General features: G+C 39.9%; 1 protein-coding gene and 1 pseudogene across 6 annotated transcripts in view; both read left to right on the forward strand.

Annotated features, from left to right (window-relative positions):
• CCDC158 (coiled-coil domain containing 158) overlaps positions 1–13,463 on the forward strand; it is a 75,706-nt gene that overhangs the window by 27,394 nt on the left and 34,849 nt on the right. For all 6 annotated transcript variants that reach the window (XM_065914162.1, XM_065914161.1, XM_065914163.1 and 3 more), the window contains 5 exons: positions 5,832–5,951; positions 6,850–7,047; positions 8,092–8,574; positions 10,496–10,685; positions 12,521–12,673. In XM_065914162.1, coding sequence (XP_065770234.1) covers positions 5,832–5,951; positions 6,850–7,047; positions 8,092–8,574; positions 10,496–10,685; positions 12,521–12,673 — 1,144 coding nt within the window. The remainder of the gene's footprint in view (positions 1–5,831; positions 5,952–6,849; positions 7,048–8,091; positions 8,575–10,495; positions 10,686–12,520; positions 12,674–13,463) is intronic.
• LOC136153124 (U6 spliceosomal RNA) lies at positions 13,332–13,425 on the forward strand (annotated as a pseudogene).

Here is a 13,463-nt window from a genome sequence, read left to right on the forward strand (position 1 = left end):
TTAATGGTTTATTTGAAAATGAGGAATCAAAGCAATCATTTAAAATTAAAAGCAGTTTATAAGATAGGTGCTAAATATCTACATGTTAAATTATAAACAGTGTTTGGTCAAATCAATTCATTCTTAAAAAAATTTCCTGCATACTTCAAGCAAGTTTCTAAAAAGTTAAAGGATAACATCATTTAAATTGTAGGTGTAGCTTTTGCAAGTACTTGGCAGGTACTTGGAGCTGATCTTCCCCTCCCACTGAATACTTGAGGCTATTTCCTGTCTTACTTCAACTCCTCCTTATTAATCATTGTGAGGCTTACAAACTGAATTCACTTCAAGATTAGTCTGAATAATAAATAATTAGCAAGCTAAATCTTCATCTCTTATCACACAGTTCCTATTAAAACTAGCCATTAATTAATATTTACTACAGTATTCTATTCTCTCAGTTTCCATAGCTAAAAAGAAACTGTTTTCATTATCAACCATTCTTTTGGAGCTTAGGTTTTTGTTGATTTCAAGAACACAAAATAGTATCCTGTTTTGTGAATACCACCTTTTATCTCCAAAATGCCCTAGTTTGGAAGATAAATTCTTTAGATACTCAACCTACCTATAAGAGAACCTGCAGGTCTAACCACTTGTAGCCAATTTTTTTACTCCTTAGTTGATAGGGAAAAAATAGAGTATAAGAAAGCTGACAGATTTTCTTTATAACATAAGCTAGTTCTACAGGGTAATAGTACAAGGAAAAAAGCTCCTTATGGGAAGAGGCAGTTGAAAAATTGCAGCACTAATTCTTCCAGATATTTCCTGCCTTTGGGCAACCCCTCCTTTCATTATCATTGTCACCCCTGTGCTGGTCACAGGAGGGGGCTCTTTCTCCTCGGTTCTCTAGTTCAAGACTTTGATTTTAGTTAGTTGTTTCGTAGCTAAAAGAAAGATAGAAATTTTAGACATGATCTTACTATAAAGGTCTAAACAATAAAGAGTAACATGAAACTGTATAATCTCAGTTTTGAGATTTGCATCCTCTACAGGGGCTTTCAAACATTTTTGATCACTACCGACACCAAGAAATCTAGTTTACCGTATGATTTAGTACACACAGATACAATCGAAGTACGCTTCACAAAATAATACTTAACGACACTGGCTCTTTTTCTGCTCTTCAGATACTGATTTGACGCCCACTAAGTTGATTTCATGTTTTCCTGGTGGGTTGCAGTGTGAACAGCACTGCTCTCGAAAATCTCTTCCTCAGCTCGTGGCCTTGATTCTTGTGTCAGGGTCATTTTAGCCACTGCCACCTAGAAGTAGCCTTTAGTAGCCTCGGACTTCTTAAAGGCTAAACCCAAGAAACAAAAGCCCAGAGAGAAATATTTGTTCTTTCCTGCTTCTCTGAGGCCTGCCTTTTGTGTTCTAGTTCAGGATGAACTTTTCCCTGAAGATGGATAGCAGGAATATCCACCCCATTCTGGGCAGATCAAGCCTAAACAATGACTGATATTCATCATACTCAACCCATTCTGAAAAGATTTGATTTTCATTGTTTATTGACAAACCCTTTGAAAAGCCACAAAATATTAGATACTAAGACTTGCCTCACCTGTCTGTCTTACATAATCTGAGATTAATATAGCTTTGCGTTTGTAATGTTGCTTGGAGACAGCCTCTTCGTAGGCTGTCACGCAGTTGTTTGCTAATCTGCATGTTGTCCGATGTATAACACCGTGCTGATCAACCTAAATTTGGGCATGGTAGGAAATTTTAACAAATACTGACATCTTGACAGGACAAAAATAGTTTTTGTTTTTATAAACACCTATCTCTTTAGCACTGTAGAAGCATTAGCCCCAGATAAATGACCGAAAACCTTTTATATGAGGGTTTTGAGGTCACGTAGATAGAAATGTAATACTAAAATCATTGTCTTACCTTGCTGTAATGTAAACAATTGATCATGAAGAATTTTTACAGTCTTAAACAGTCAACATTATTGGAAAAAAGGGGGACATATTAGTTTAATTTTAATCCAGATCACTGAGACTTTTTAGTAAAGTGTATTGAGCCTAATCGAATTGGCACCTAGTTGATGGTTACCGAGGACCTGTATAGTAACTCCCTTTAGTCGGGGAACACTGAGAGATGATTATCCTGCCATGTAAATACAGATTTTAATGTACTCTGATCTGAAAAGCATTAAAAATACATGGTGTAAAAAAAAAAATACATGGTGTAACTAAGCAAAGAAGATGAAACATATTAACAAAAGTATTTTATTTTGTGTTCATGAAAATTCTATTGTTATGAAGTGTTTTTGTTGTGATAAATTGAATATAAAACTTAAAAAAAACACGGATTCTTTTGTTGAATTTCTTTTATTTTCATTTACCTTGACATTGCTAAAGCCTACTAAAACCTTAAAATCTTAAAATTGAATAAATAAAATCTTAAAATTTTATTTTTCCACTACTGCAGTACACATTTAATATATACAATATATACTGTCCAAATAACAATAAGGAAAAAATACAGCTATGATTAGAAGTGAGATTTGTGGGAAGAGAGACTTATAATTATTATTTAAGAGTATGTTGATATTATACATCAACATATTTTATGAGAGGCAGGCAGTATTAGTATTTTCTCCTGAAGGTTAGATTCCTTCAGAAAAAATATTTATTATTTTTAGAAATTGATTACATGACAGATCTGAACAAAACTTTCCCAACTAGAATGCATAAGTATAGAGAAAACTTGTTTAGCCAGACAAGTGTCTCTTCAGATAAGCAAAAGTGTTTTCATACTGATGAAAAGTGATGTTTCAAAGAAGACTGTAGACATAGCTTTCAGACATACAAAAGTGTTTTACTGTAATATTTTTTCTATTCTTCTCTTTCCATTTTAGGAGAACCTCCAGAATACCCCTTTACGAATTTGGACCAGTAGAAGCTGTCACTATTGGCTCTGTAGATTTGGCTTTACTCTTAACTTTCGCTTTTTGATAACAAAAATATCTCACAATCTTGATTCTAAGTTTACTTTTCCTACTTTGAAAGTATTTGGGGCTGAATTTCTTACTCAAAAAGTAAAGTTGTAGTAGCACTGGCTGGAGCTGTACCCTGTGCAGGGAGATTCTATGCAAATCTCTGCATAGTTCTGCCAATGCACCTCCATGCTGACCGGCAGCATTTCTTATTATCGCAGAACTGTGTATTTTTGAGCACAGAAAACAAGATAACAATTTGGCACAATTGGTGATATCTGAAATCACTGTACGATTATAATGAGATCCCAGTACTTATTTGTCCAGTGATCCAAAACAAAAAGTAGATTCATAGATGGTGAAAGGGAAAACCAGTGCTGCTATTTAAAAAGAAACAAAAAAGAAAAAAACTAATACATCTCAGATGTCAGTATTTATTCTGGACATTTTAAAAGGCTTTTCTTCATAGTGTTTTTTTACAGCTGTTTGTATCAGCTCAGCTGCTACTTCAATGGTTTTCCCTTTCACTCTCCATTTATCTTTTTGATTGATTAATTAATATAAATATTTTTACTTTTAAAAAGTGAAAGGTAAAAGCAGAGCTATAGCAGTTGAGTCAGTACTGACAACTACAAAACTAACGTTCCTGCAGGGGTCTGGAGGAACCCTGTGACACTTAGATGGAAAGATACAAGTTGATTCTTTTTCTTTTTTATTTTTTTCTTTGTAAAATTTGGTCTCATAGAATTTAACATTAAATGGTTATCCAGAATTTCTTAAAAAGTGAAAACAGACATAAAATAGCAAGTCTTAATTTAAGCTGTTAAACCACACAATTACTTTGCTCAAAGATAGAAATGGTTTTACACCAGACCAGGAGTCTAAAATATTTGTTTTAGTCATATGAGTAACTTTTAAAATTGAAAGCATTCTTGTTAAATTTAGAACTCCAATACGGTTCCTTTGAAAATATAGAATTTCAGCTTTATTAATACTGATCTTATGTGAAAAAATATTAGAAGCAGAAGTGAAAGGAATTTGAAAGATCATCTAGAATACTTTTTTCAAATTATACATGTATAATTTAGACTCAAGATTACAGACTCAGAGAGCTTATGTGACAGAAGCTGGTTCAGAACCAGGCTGTTTGACTCTCAGCCAGATCATATTGCCTTTCTGATCACATTTGTCTAACCAAAGTAAGAGTTGATGTTTTTTTCCCTCAGTATTCTTAATGTCTTTACTATGTGCGCTGAGTTAGTCTTTCCTAATAATAGTAGAGCTGAAGAGATTGCTTCAGCTGATAGTCCTCATTTGTCTTAGGAAGCTGCTTGTGTCCCTGAGGATAAATTGTAAGGAACACAAGAGTGAAAGCACTTTTTTATAGGATTGTTAGAATCTATGAGCTCATTTCTATCAGTCACCTAATGTTTTATCTAATTCCTGTGAAATACTTTTTTGTATAAAACATGGAATCAATTACAAAGTCAGTTTTGAAATATATCCAATGTAAATATTAAAATTTATATTCAAATTCCTGTAGGTTTTGATACTACTCTGTTGGTAAATGTGAAGCTATTTGATAGTCCTATATTAGTATGCTCTTAGGTCATATATGTATGTATGTAAATAAAGACATATATATGTATACATACCCATCTATGTATTCATCCTTACCATTTGTCAGAGATAGTTGCATATACATGTTTATATGTAATATAATTAATATATATGTGCTGAATTAATAAATGAAGATCTTAAATGAACTTAGGCCAACTTAAAAGAGTATCACAAAATGTATACTTGTATACATACTTGCTTGTATGTTCTCTAAGAAGATTTAATCACAGTTCCATCCAAACCAGTCAGTAAGTTTTGTTCTTGACTGTGGATTTGGAAGCCTATTCAGTAGATGCCTTAGAAGTAAGAAGGAATATGTAGCATTTATGCAGACATGAAAGATTTGTTATTACTGGAAAGTGGTGATGAAATGTTACTGTAGGTATCACATTAAAGATCAGGTATCACTATATAACACTATCAGTAGTTTTTCATTATTTTATTATCTGTGTCTAAGTAATGAGTTTATGTAGCTGTGCTCAAATATGAACTCAGAATCTCCATTGTCTGAGATCTTAACCTTGTAGCCTGCAGCCCCAGGTTAAGAGCAGTAGAGGTGCTGTTTACAGCGATGGCCCTTCTGGCATATGTCATAGAAATGCATGGTCACACAGATCTGATAGCTGCCTGTCTGTAAGAGAGAACTACATCTATACAGTTCTTTAAAATTAGTATTCTTATCCCATTTGATAGTTAGAAAAAATGAGGATTGTATTATATATATTTATATAAATTTGTGTATCCTTTCAGAATAGGGTGACTAACAGTGACAATAACTATAAACTTATTACCATTCATTCTTTTATAGTCAATGCCTTTATTTTTGAAACTGATGTTTTGAAATAAAATAGCACTTCTAAGTATAATATAGTTAATTTGCGTGGGCTTTATAGAATGTTGTTTATGCCACATAAAGCTTCCTTAAATACAAAATTATAGAACACATTTTCACAGAAGATAGATTTTTAATAGTGTGATAATGAGAGTGACATGTCACAGACAATGGCTAAATCTCACAGTACCAAGCATTTCATTTTGGTCAATTTGTCTGGCTGAATTCCACATAGATTTTAAGTTTAGAAAACTTTGCAAAATATATCACAAAATGAACTCTTATTTTTGCCCCCCAAATGATACCATTGCCCCAAATAATATTGTTTGTTTTCCAAAGACTATATTTGTTTTATATTACTCATTGACGTAGTCAGATTGATTTATGCTCTCCTTGTAGATAGAAGAGCTGGAGAAGCAGTTAGTTCTTGCAAACTCAGAGCTGACGGAAGCACGGACGGAACGTGATCAGTTCAGTCAGGAATCTGGAAATCTGGACGACCAGCTTCAAAAGCTCTTGGTAAGAAGGTGCTCTGAAATATGAGTGAGATTAATTCTGGGACATTTTCCCACAGTATTTCACAAAACTAGTTTCAAATTCCAAATTTTACAGCACATCTGTACATTTACACACAGCACAGCACGCTGGACACTACTCAGGTTTTCCGTGTGAAATATAACATTGTACACGTTAAGAACAACTGTTAGGGCTCACTCGCTGGGCGAAGGTGATCTTTGAACAGCCGTAGTCTCTCCGTTAGGTTCTGTGTTCTGCTAAACTGAAGTAGGGTTGAGTGTTCATTTCAGAGCCAAACAACATTCACAACACATACAAATCATGTATAAAGAAAAGTTAAATGCAAATTTAGGTAAAAACAATTTTCTTTAGGAAGAGAAGAGGATTCCGATGGTCGTGAAGCAGCTTCTGCCCTCCATTGGGGTACTGCAGGCTGAGAAATTTAGGAGAGGCGATCTTGGTACCCCTCATGCGATGTTTGTTAGGGTTCCTGTAGAACAGGATCCTCTCCCCGCCACACCTTACCTCAGGCCGCAGGGCCCTCAGCTGCCGGACTGTCCTTCACAGGCTAACCGGGGCTTGACACGCTCAAGGGAGAGCTGACTAAACTGCGGGATAATCCTCACTCCTCGCCCTCCTGTTGCATGTTTCCCAGCATCCTCACATCTAATCTGGGGTCTAGTCCATTGGAAGTTACTTGTAATGCTAGAAATTATAAGTAAACAAAATGTTAGTTTTCTGGGAAATCATTGTTCTTTATCTAAAATCATTAACAAAGAATCCAATTCCAAGATCAAAGTGTGGTCAAATCACATAGAAACTCCAAAGATGATGTAAGGAAAAAAAGAGTTTGAAAACAAATAGGCAACACGAGGGGCAAGGCTGACGTCCCTTCTTGCAGGCCGACCTACATAAGCGAGAGAAGGAGCTGAGTCTGGAGAAGGAGCAGAACAAGAGGCTGTGGGACCGGGACACGGGCAACAGCATCACCATCGACCACCTGCGGCGGGAGCTGGACGACAGGAACATGGAGGTGCAGCGCCTGGAGGCCTTGCTCAAGGCCATGAAGAGCGAGTGCCAGGGCCAGATGGAGCGGCAGGTGAGGCGGGGCGCCCCCGGGCAGAGCTGTGGGCTCTGAGAGCAAGAGACGTGAACCGGGTGTTTATGGTTCTGACCTCCCGTTAAATTTCAGATGTTCAACTTCATCTCGCTTTTGTCCATTGTTGAGTAATGAAACTCCCATCCCGTTGCCTTTTCATTTCACCTAGAAATTGGCAACCTAATAATTCCTAATAATAGAAAAGCTTCAGACCATAGGGAGATCTGGGCTTCCTTGGTGGCCCAGATGGTAAAGAATCCGCCTGCAATGTGGGCGACCTGAGTTCGATCCCTGGGTTGGGAAGGTCCCCTGGAGAAGGGAAAGGCTACCCACTCCAGTATTCTTGCCTGGAAAATCCCCATGGACAGTGGAGCCTCGTGGGCGACAGTTCGTGGGGATGCAAAGAGTCAGACACAACTGAACAACTAATGCAGTCTGCTGCATTGTGGGCAGATTCTTTACCATCTGAACCACCAGGGAAGCCAAAGAGTACTAGAGTGGGTCACCTATCCATTTTCCAGGGGGTCTTCCCAACCCAGGAATCGAACCAGGGTCTACTGTGTTGCAGGCAGATTCTGTACTGTCTGAGCCAGCAGGGAAGCCCAGTTAGAATCTTACTCTATTCCAGACAGGGACCAGAGAATGTGAATGTACATTGGATAAAAGCCATGATTCACTTTCCCCTCAAAGGTGGAATTAAGGAGGAGGGAAGCAGAAAGGATAGCTGACTTCGCTGTTACCCCACTTCCCACTGTTCCCAGTGTCATCTTAATATAAATTGGTGTGGAAAACATCCTCAGAGGACACTAACCAAGCTCATCCCCACCCTACACCACCATTCTGGATGAAAATTGTTATTTTATTAAGCCTCTCCACCTTGATCTAATTAACACAAGTTAGTCTACTGTCTGTATGAAGTTCTGAGAGCAGAACAACGGGAGGTACTGTCATATTCATGATTTCACCTTCTTGAGCTAATTTGTCAGATCTCTTGAGACCTCTCGCTGTCTGCCTAAATCCATGAAATTCTTCTTTAACAATCAGATGGCAGCCATTCAGGGAAAGAATGAAAGTCTAGAAAAAGTGTCCTCCTTGACTGCTCAGCTTGAATCCACCAAAGAGATGCTCCGCAAAGTGGTAGAAGAGTTGACAGCCAAGAAGATGACGCTGGAGAGCTCAGAGAGGACCGTGTCGGACCTGACAGCTTCCCTCCAGGAGAAGGAGCGAGCCATCGAGGCCACCAATGCGGAGATCACGAAGCTGCGCTCCCGGGTGGATTTGAAGTTGCAGGAACTGCAGCACCTGAAGAATGAAGGGGATCACCTCCGAAACGTGCAGACGGAGTGCGAGGCCCTCAGGCTGCAGATGGCAGAGAAGGACAAGGTGATCGAGATCCTGCGACAGCAGATTGAGAACATGACACAGCTGGTGGGCCAGCACGGGCGGACGGCCGGCGCCATGCAAGTGGAGAAAGCTCAGCTGGAGAAGGAGATCAACGATCGGAGGCTGGAGCTACAGGAAGTTAAGGTCTGTAGCGTGTTTTGGTGGTTTTGCTTCTGAAATGTCTCTTTTCTCCCGTAAGTCTGACCTAACTGATCAGAAGTAGGTTCTGTAAAGATAGTTATGACACTCCAAAATTGTTTGCAAGTGTTTTTGTCAGTGTGTGTGTGTGCTTTTGTGAGAAAGTTTCCACACTTTTCTTAAATTCCACAAGGAGTGGTCCCCAAATGGTTCAGAAGTGCTCATACAAAAGAGAAACATCAGAAAATCCAGCTTTTTTATGAAGTCTGTCCTGATCCTGTAGTTTGAGAAAGCATTTTGTCCCCCTTCAGACAGACCTAAATTTGAACCCCATCTCACCACTCAGTAAACTGTAAAACACTAGACTGTTTGCTGAATGTTGGCTTCTATGTCTGTAAACCAAAATGCAAAACAAAGCACCCCGAATCTTGTTGGGTTATTTGAGGCTTAAATGAGAAAGTATATATCAAGGATTTAGCTTGGTTCCTGGTCTGTGGAAGACGTTTAGACAATATTAGTTCCCTTCCCCATTCCACTCTCCTCCTGAACCTTATCGTACTACATTTGCACCTGTTACAGCCTGGGTCACATTCTATATTGCACCCGTGTGCGTGCGTGTGTGTGTGTGTAAATAGCAATTTCTCCTCTTCCCTGTAAGACTGACGACTTCTTCAAGCAGGGCACACATCTTCATCTTTGTACCCCTGCCCCTGACTTTGTGCCCTGTACCCAGAAGGTGCTCAGTAAATATTTATCAGAATTTAAAACTATTGAATGAATTTTTAAAAATTCAGTTTCTCAAGCTTTATATTACTTTTATCTGCCATAGTAACTAGTAGGAAACAAATCACATATAATTTATTTTTTCTTTCAGTTTTGTTGAAATATAATAGACATACAATGCTGTATGGATTTAAGGTTTACAGCATAACGGCTTAATTTACACATATTGTGCAATGATTGCCACAATAAGTTAACATCTGTCATCTCACATAGACACAAAAAAACAGTGTTTTCTCCCTTATGATGATTTATGACAGAGAAAGGATCTAAAAGTCAGCAAAGGGGAGAATTCAGCCAAAGGAAACCAGGCACAGGCTGCTTCTCCTGCAGGCAGGCAGGACCTGCTTGACCCCACCAGAGATAAGCTGTGACAGCACGTGTCAGATGCTGCAACCAGGGAGTCCATCCGAGGCTCAGCGGGCAGGCTTTATACTGGGAGTTGATCGTGTAGGCTCTCCTTACCGGGGAGGGGAATACAGCCTTCTGAAAGGAAAGCAAGGGTTCAGCGTAAATTGTTTCCCTTGAAGAACAGTTTTTAGACAGAGCCGGTTAGACTGGTGGGACCCCTCCCCAAACCCAAGTTTTCAGAACATCCAAGAGCCACCCGGACTAGAAGCTTTCATCCGGGCAGCGGTCAGGCTCTCTCCCCCACACCGCCTGAGCTCCAGTGGCAGCCTCCTCCCTGTCTTCATTCTCCACCCTCTCACCTTTTCAGTCCTTTTTCTGACATTATTGTCACCTGGCTCTTCAGTGTCTGTTGCTGTCTCCTCTCACGAGAACGTCAAAGCCCCATGAGGACAAGGACCTGGTCTGTTTCCTCCTGGGGCAGGGGGCGCCTGCCGGGGGAGGTGCCATGGGAGTAAAGCTTCAGTGGGCGCTCGCCCAGGACTGCGGGCACGCTGGCCCCAGCGTGTGCATGGAGTCTGGCACAGTTAGGTGCCCAGTACGGGGTTGTTTTTTTTTTGTTTTGAATGAATGAATATATAGAATAGGAATAATGAAGGGCTATAGCCAGTGATACTGGGAGTTGATATCTGTGGTTAAAAGAAAGGTAAAATACTCCTTTTGTTTTCACTTCTTATTGCTGCTTTATATTTTATTTTTTATTTCTTGCTCTGTCCTTTGTATTTATGCCTACATTTAGATTCTGAAAGATAAAAAAGATGCAAAGATACGGGAGCTTGAAGCCAGAGTGAGTGACCTGGAATTGGAAAAGGTGAAGCTGGTGAACGCAGGCTCTGAGCGGCTCCGTGCAGTGAAGGACATCAAGCAAGAGAGAGACCATTTACTAAGTGAGGTGAAAGCTAGTAGGAATGAGTTAAACAGCCTTACAGGTACGTTATTCCAGTCCAGACTCTGCCGAAAACAGGAGTGCTGTCAGTGGCGTTCCACGAGGATACTCGGACTGTTGTGATAGAACGGACCCTCATCCAGTGCCACAAACATGGATAGTTATTCTGTCCCTGTGCACACATCTCATCACCTGAAACCCTGACCCTTCTCCATGAAGTGCTCCCAGAGCGTGCGCTCATTAACCATTAACTTCAGTCAGCCCTCAGTGTCCATGAAGTTCTGTACTGCGTTTCCAAGGGGAGAGTGAGAGACGTGGAAGCCTTGAGTCCTCTGAGTCGGATAGCTTGATGAGGGGTGTGATAATGAAGCCACACGTGTAAACAGATTTATGCAAGTTTCTTGGGAGGGAAAAATCCAAGGCTGTAAATTTTAAGATGAAAACACCCTCAGTTCACTGTTAGTACGGTACAGGCATTATCTATGTCACACGCATACACACACACACGCACGTGAATATGTCAGTGATTCCCAAGCATTGACTACGCCAGATGCCGAGACAGGCCCTGGGAACAGCAGTGAGGCTCCTCGTTGGTTGGAAGCCAGACCCGTGTAGACCGCGTCACGTGCGGTGGGTGAAGCACAGCGGCTGGGTGGTGGGTACAGATGCGGGAAAGGGGGGGAATCGGCCTCCTGTCGCGGGTGACATCTGGGTTCGATGGAAGAATAGGAATCTGGCAGGTGAAAAGAAGGCAGAAGGCAATCCAGGCGGAGAGAACATAACGGGCAAACGCAGGAAGGCATGAAGTAACACAGTGCGGCCTCAGAAACACTTCCGGGAGTAGAAGTACAGAGGAACAAGGGCTAAGAAATGAGGCAGAGTGGGCAGGCAGAGCCAGACAGTGTGGAGCCGGCAGAGGTACCGAGTAAGAGATTCTTCTCGCCAAATTTACATTTTAGAAGGACAGAGTCAGCAGGTAAGAGGAGGAAGGCGCGCCTAAAGGAACAGAGGCCAGTCAGCTGAGGAGAATTTTGCAGTCGTTCCAGGGAAAGGTGATGAGAACTTGAACTGAGGCAGTATAATGAGAATGAGAGGATAGGGAAGAATTACGGAAGTTTTTAGAGATTGAATCAACAGTAAATGATCAGAGGGGTTGTGTGTGTGCTTCTGGTTTTAAATTTGTAGTATCGGGAGAACAGTGATAACATCTGAGAGAACGAAATCAAGAGGGGTTAACTTACAGGCAGGAGGGTGAGGCAGTCAGTGTGAGACCATTGGTCTGGGGGCATCAGGGCATCCACGTGGAAGTGTCTGGAGAGATGGGGTGAGATCTCAGCAGAGAGGTCTTGGCTCTGCTTGTTCCCTTTATAAGTAAATCTATCTATCGTATATAAATAGACAAATGTAAATAAATGGATAGTTGAATGTGTGTGTGTGTATTCTTGTGTATGAATGATGAATGCCAGGCATTTTGATAGTTGCTGGAGATAAAAAAATCAGGTAAAACACAGGGCAGCATCAGGTTACTTACCAAGTCATGGAGATTCATCTGCCTCCAAATGGTGGCTAAATCTGTTGTGGTGGGTATGATTATCCAAGAAGGTTTAAGAGGGAATAGATGTGAGCCAATTACACCGACTGGAAGAAAATCAATGAATAATAAAAGTAAAAGGGGACAACCCACCCGAGCAGATTAAAAAGAGTTAGATCCCTGAAAACGTGTGTGTACATCTCATTTCTCTAACAACTGATGATGTAACTAAGTGGGGTCTCTTTCAGCTCCAAAATTCTGTGATCATTAATTATAAATAAAATAAGCTTTATAACAATGGAGTAGAAAAAAATTAACCAACTATTATTGCTTATCATATTGTACAGAGGACTATGAAGTCTTAAAAAGGAACTTTCGAAACAAAAGTGAAGAAATGGAAACTACTACAAATAAACTGAAAATGCAATTAAAATCTGCACAGTCTGAGCTGGAGCAAACAAGAAATACTTTAAAGTCAATGGAAGGATCTGATGGTCATGGTATGCTTCAGGAGATCTTTTCCTTTTGTTTTTAATTCCCTTGGTATAGATTTAATAAAAAACAAACTGGATTCATTGCCTTCCACTTCTTCACAATGAAGCATGGTGTGAGAGACATACAACAGTAGATATCACTGATGGTTGTTATATAGCAGTTACAATTCCCAGTGTTTTTGAGGGAAATTGACATTTGCTTAATTTATTCCTTAAGCATCTGAATCTTTCTTTTTCTTTAGCTATTTCAATAATTTCTAGCAAACCTCAGTGTCCATAAGTGCCAATTAATTGTTTTTGAGGAAATGTTGATATAAATACAGATCACCAATAATTTTCATTCATCAGCCTATTTTTCACATGTTCATTATGTTCATAAACTGTGTGCCTATGGCTATATGTCCATTCCTGACTCCTCCTCTGAGTTGAAGATGGGAGGGAGCCCTGGGGATTGAACTGCTAGGATGAGGCGTCCCTTCTCGCCACTTTACATCTGTTCCCTTTTCACCTTGCTGCCCATATTAATTCAGAGGGAAGGTTAGTTGCTGTTTCATATTCCTACATTGTTAGTATGGCTGTATCAGCTGAATATAAGAATAATGCTTTAACTAAAGACTACACTTTCTATTTCTCAATGTTTTTTCATGTCAAAAGATTTATGTTTGTGCTCACTTCAACAGCACATGTACCAAAATTGGAATGATACTGAAAAGATTACCATGGCCCTTGCCCAAATTCCTGAAGTGTGCACATTTTGTGGTCCTCAGAGATTCAGCTCTGTCTTTGCTGGCAAGCA

This window comes from Muntiacus reevesi, chromosome 22 (assembly GCF_963930625.1).
Source record: "Muntiacus reevesi chromosome 22, mMunRee1.1, whole genome shotgun sequence".
NCBI classification, from domain to species: domain Eukaryota; kingdom Metazoa; phylum Chordata; class Mammalia; order Artiodactyla; family Cervidae; genus Muntiacus; species Muntiacus reevesi.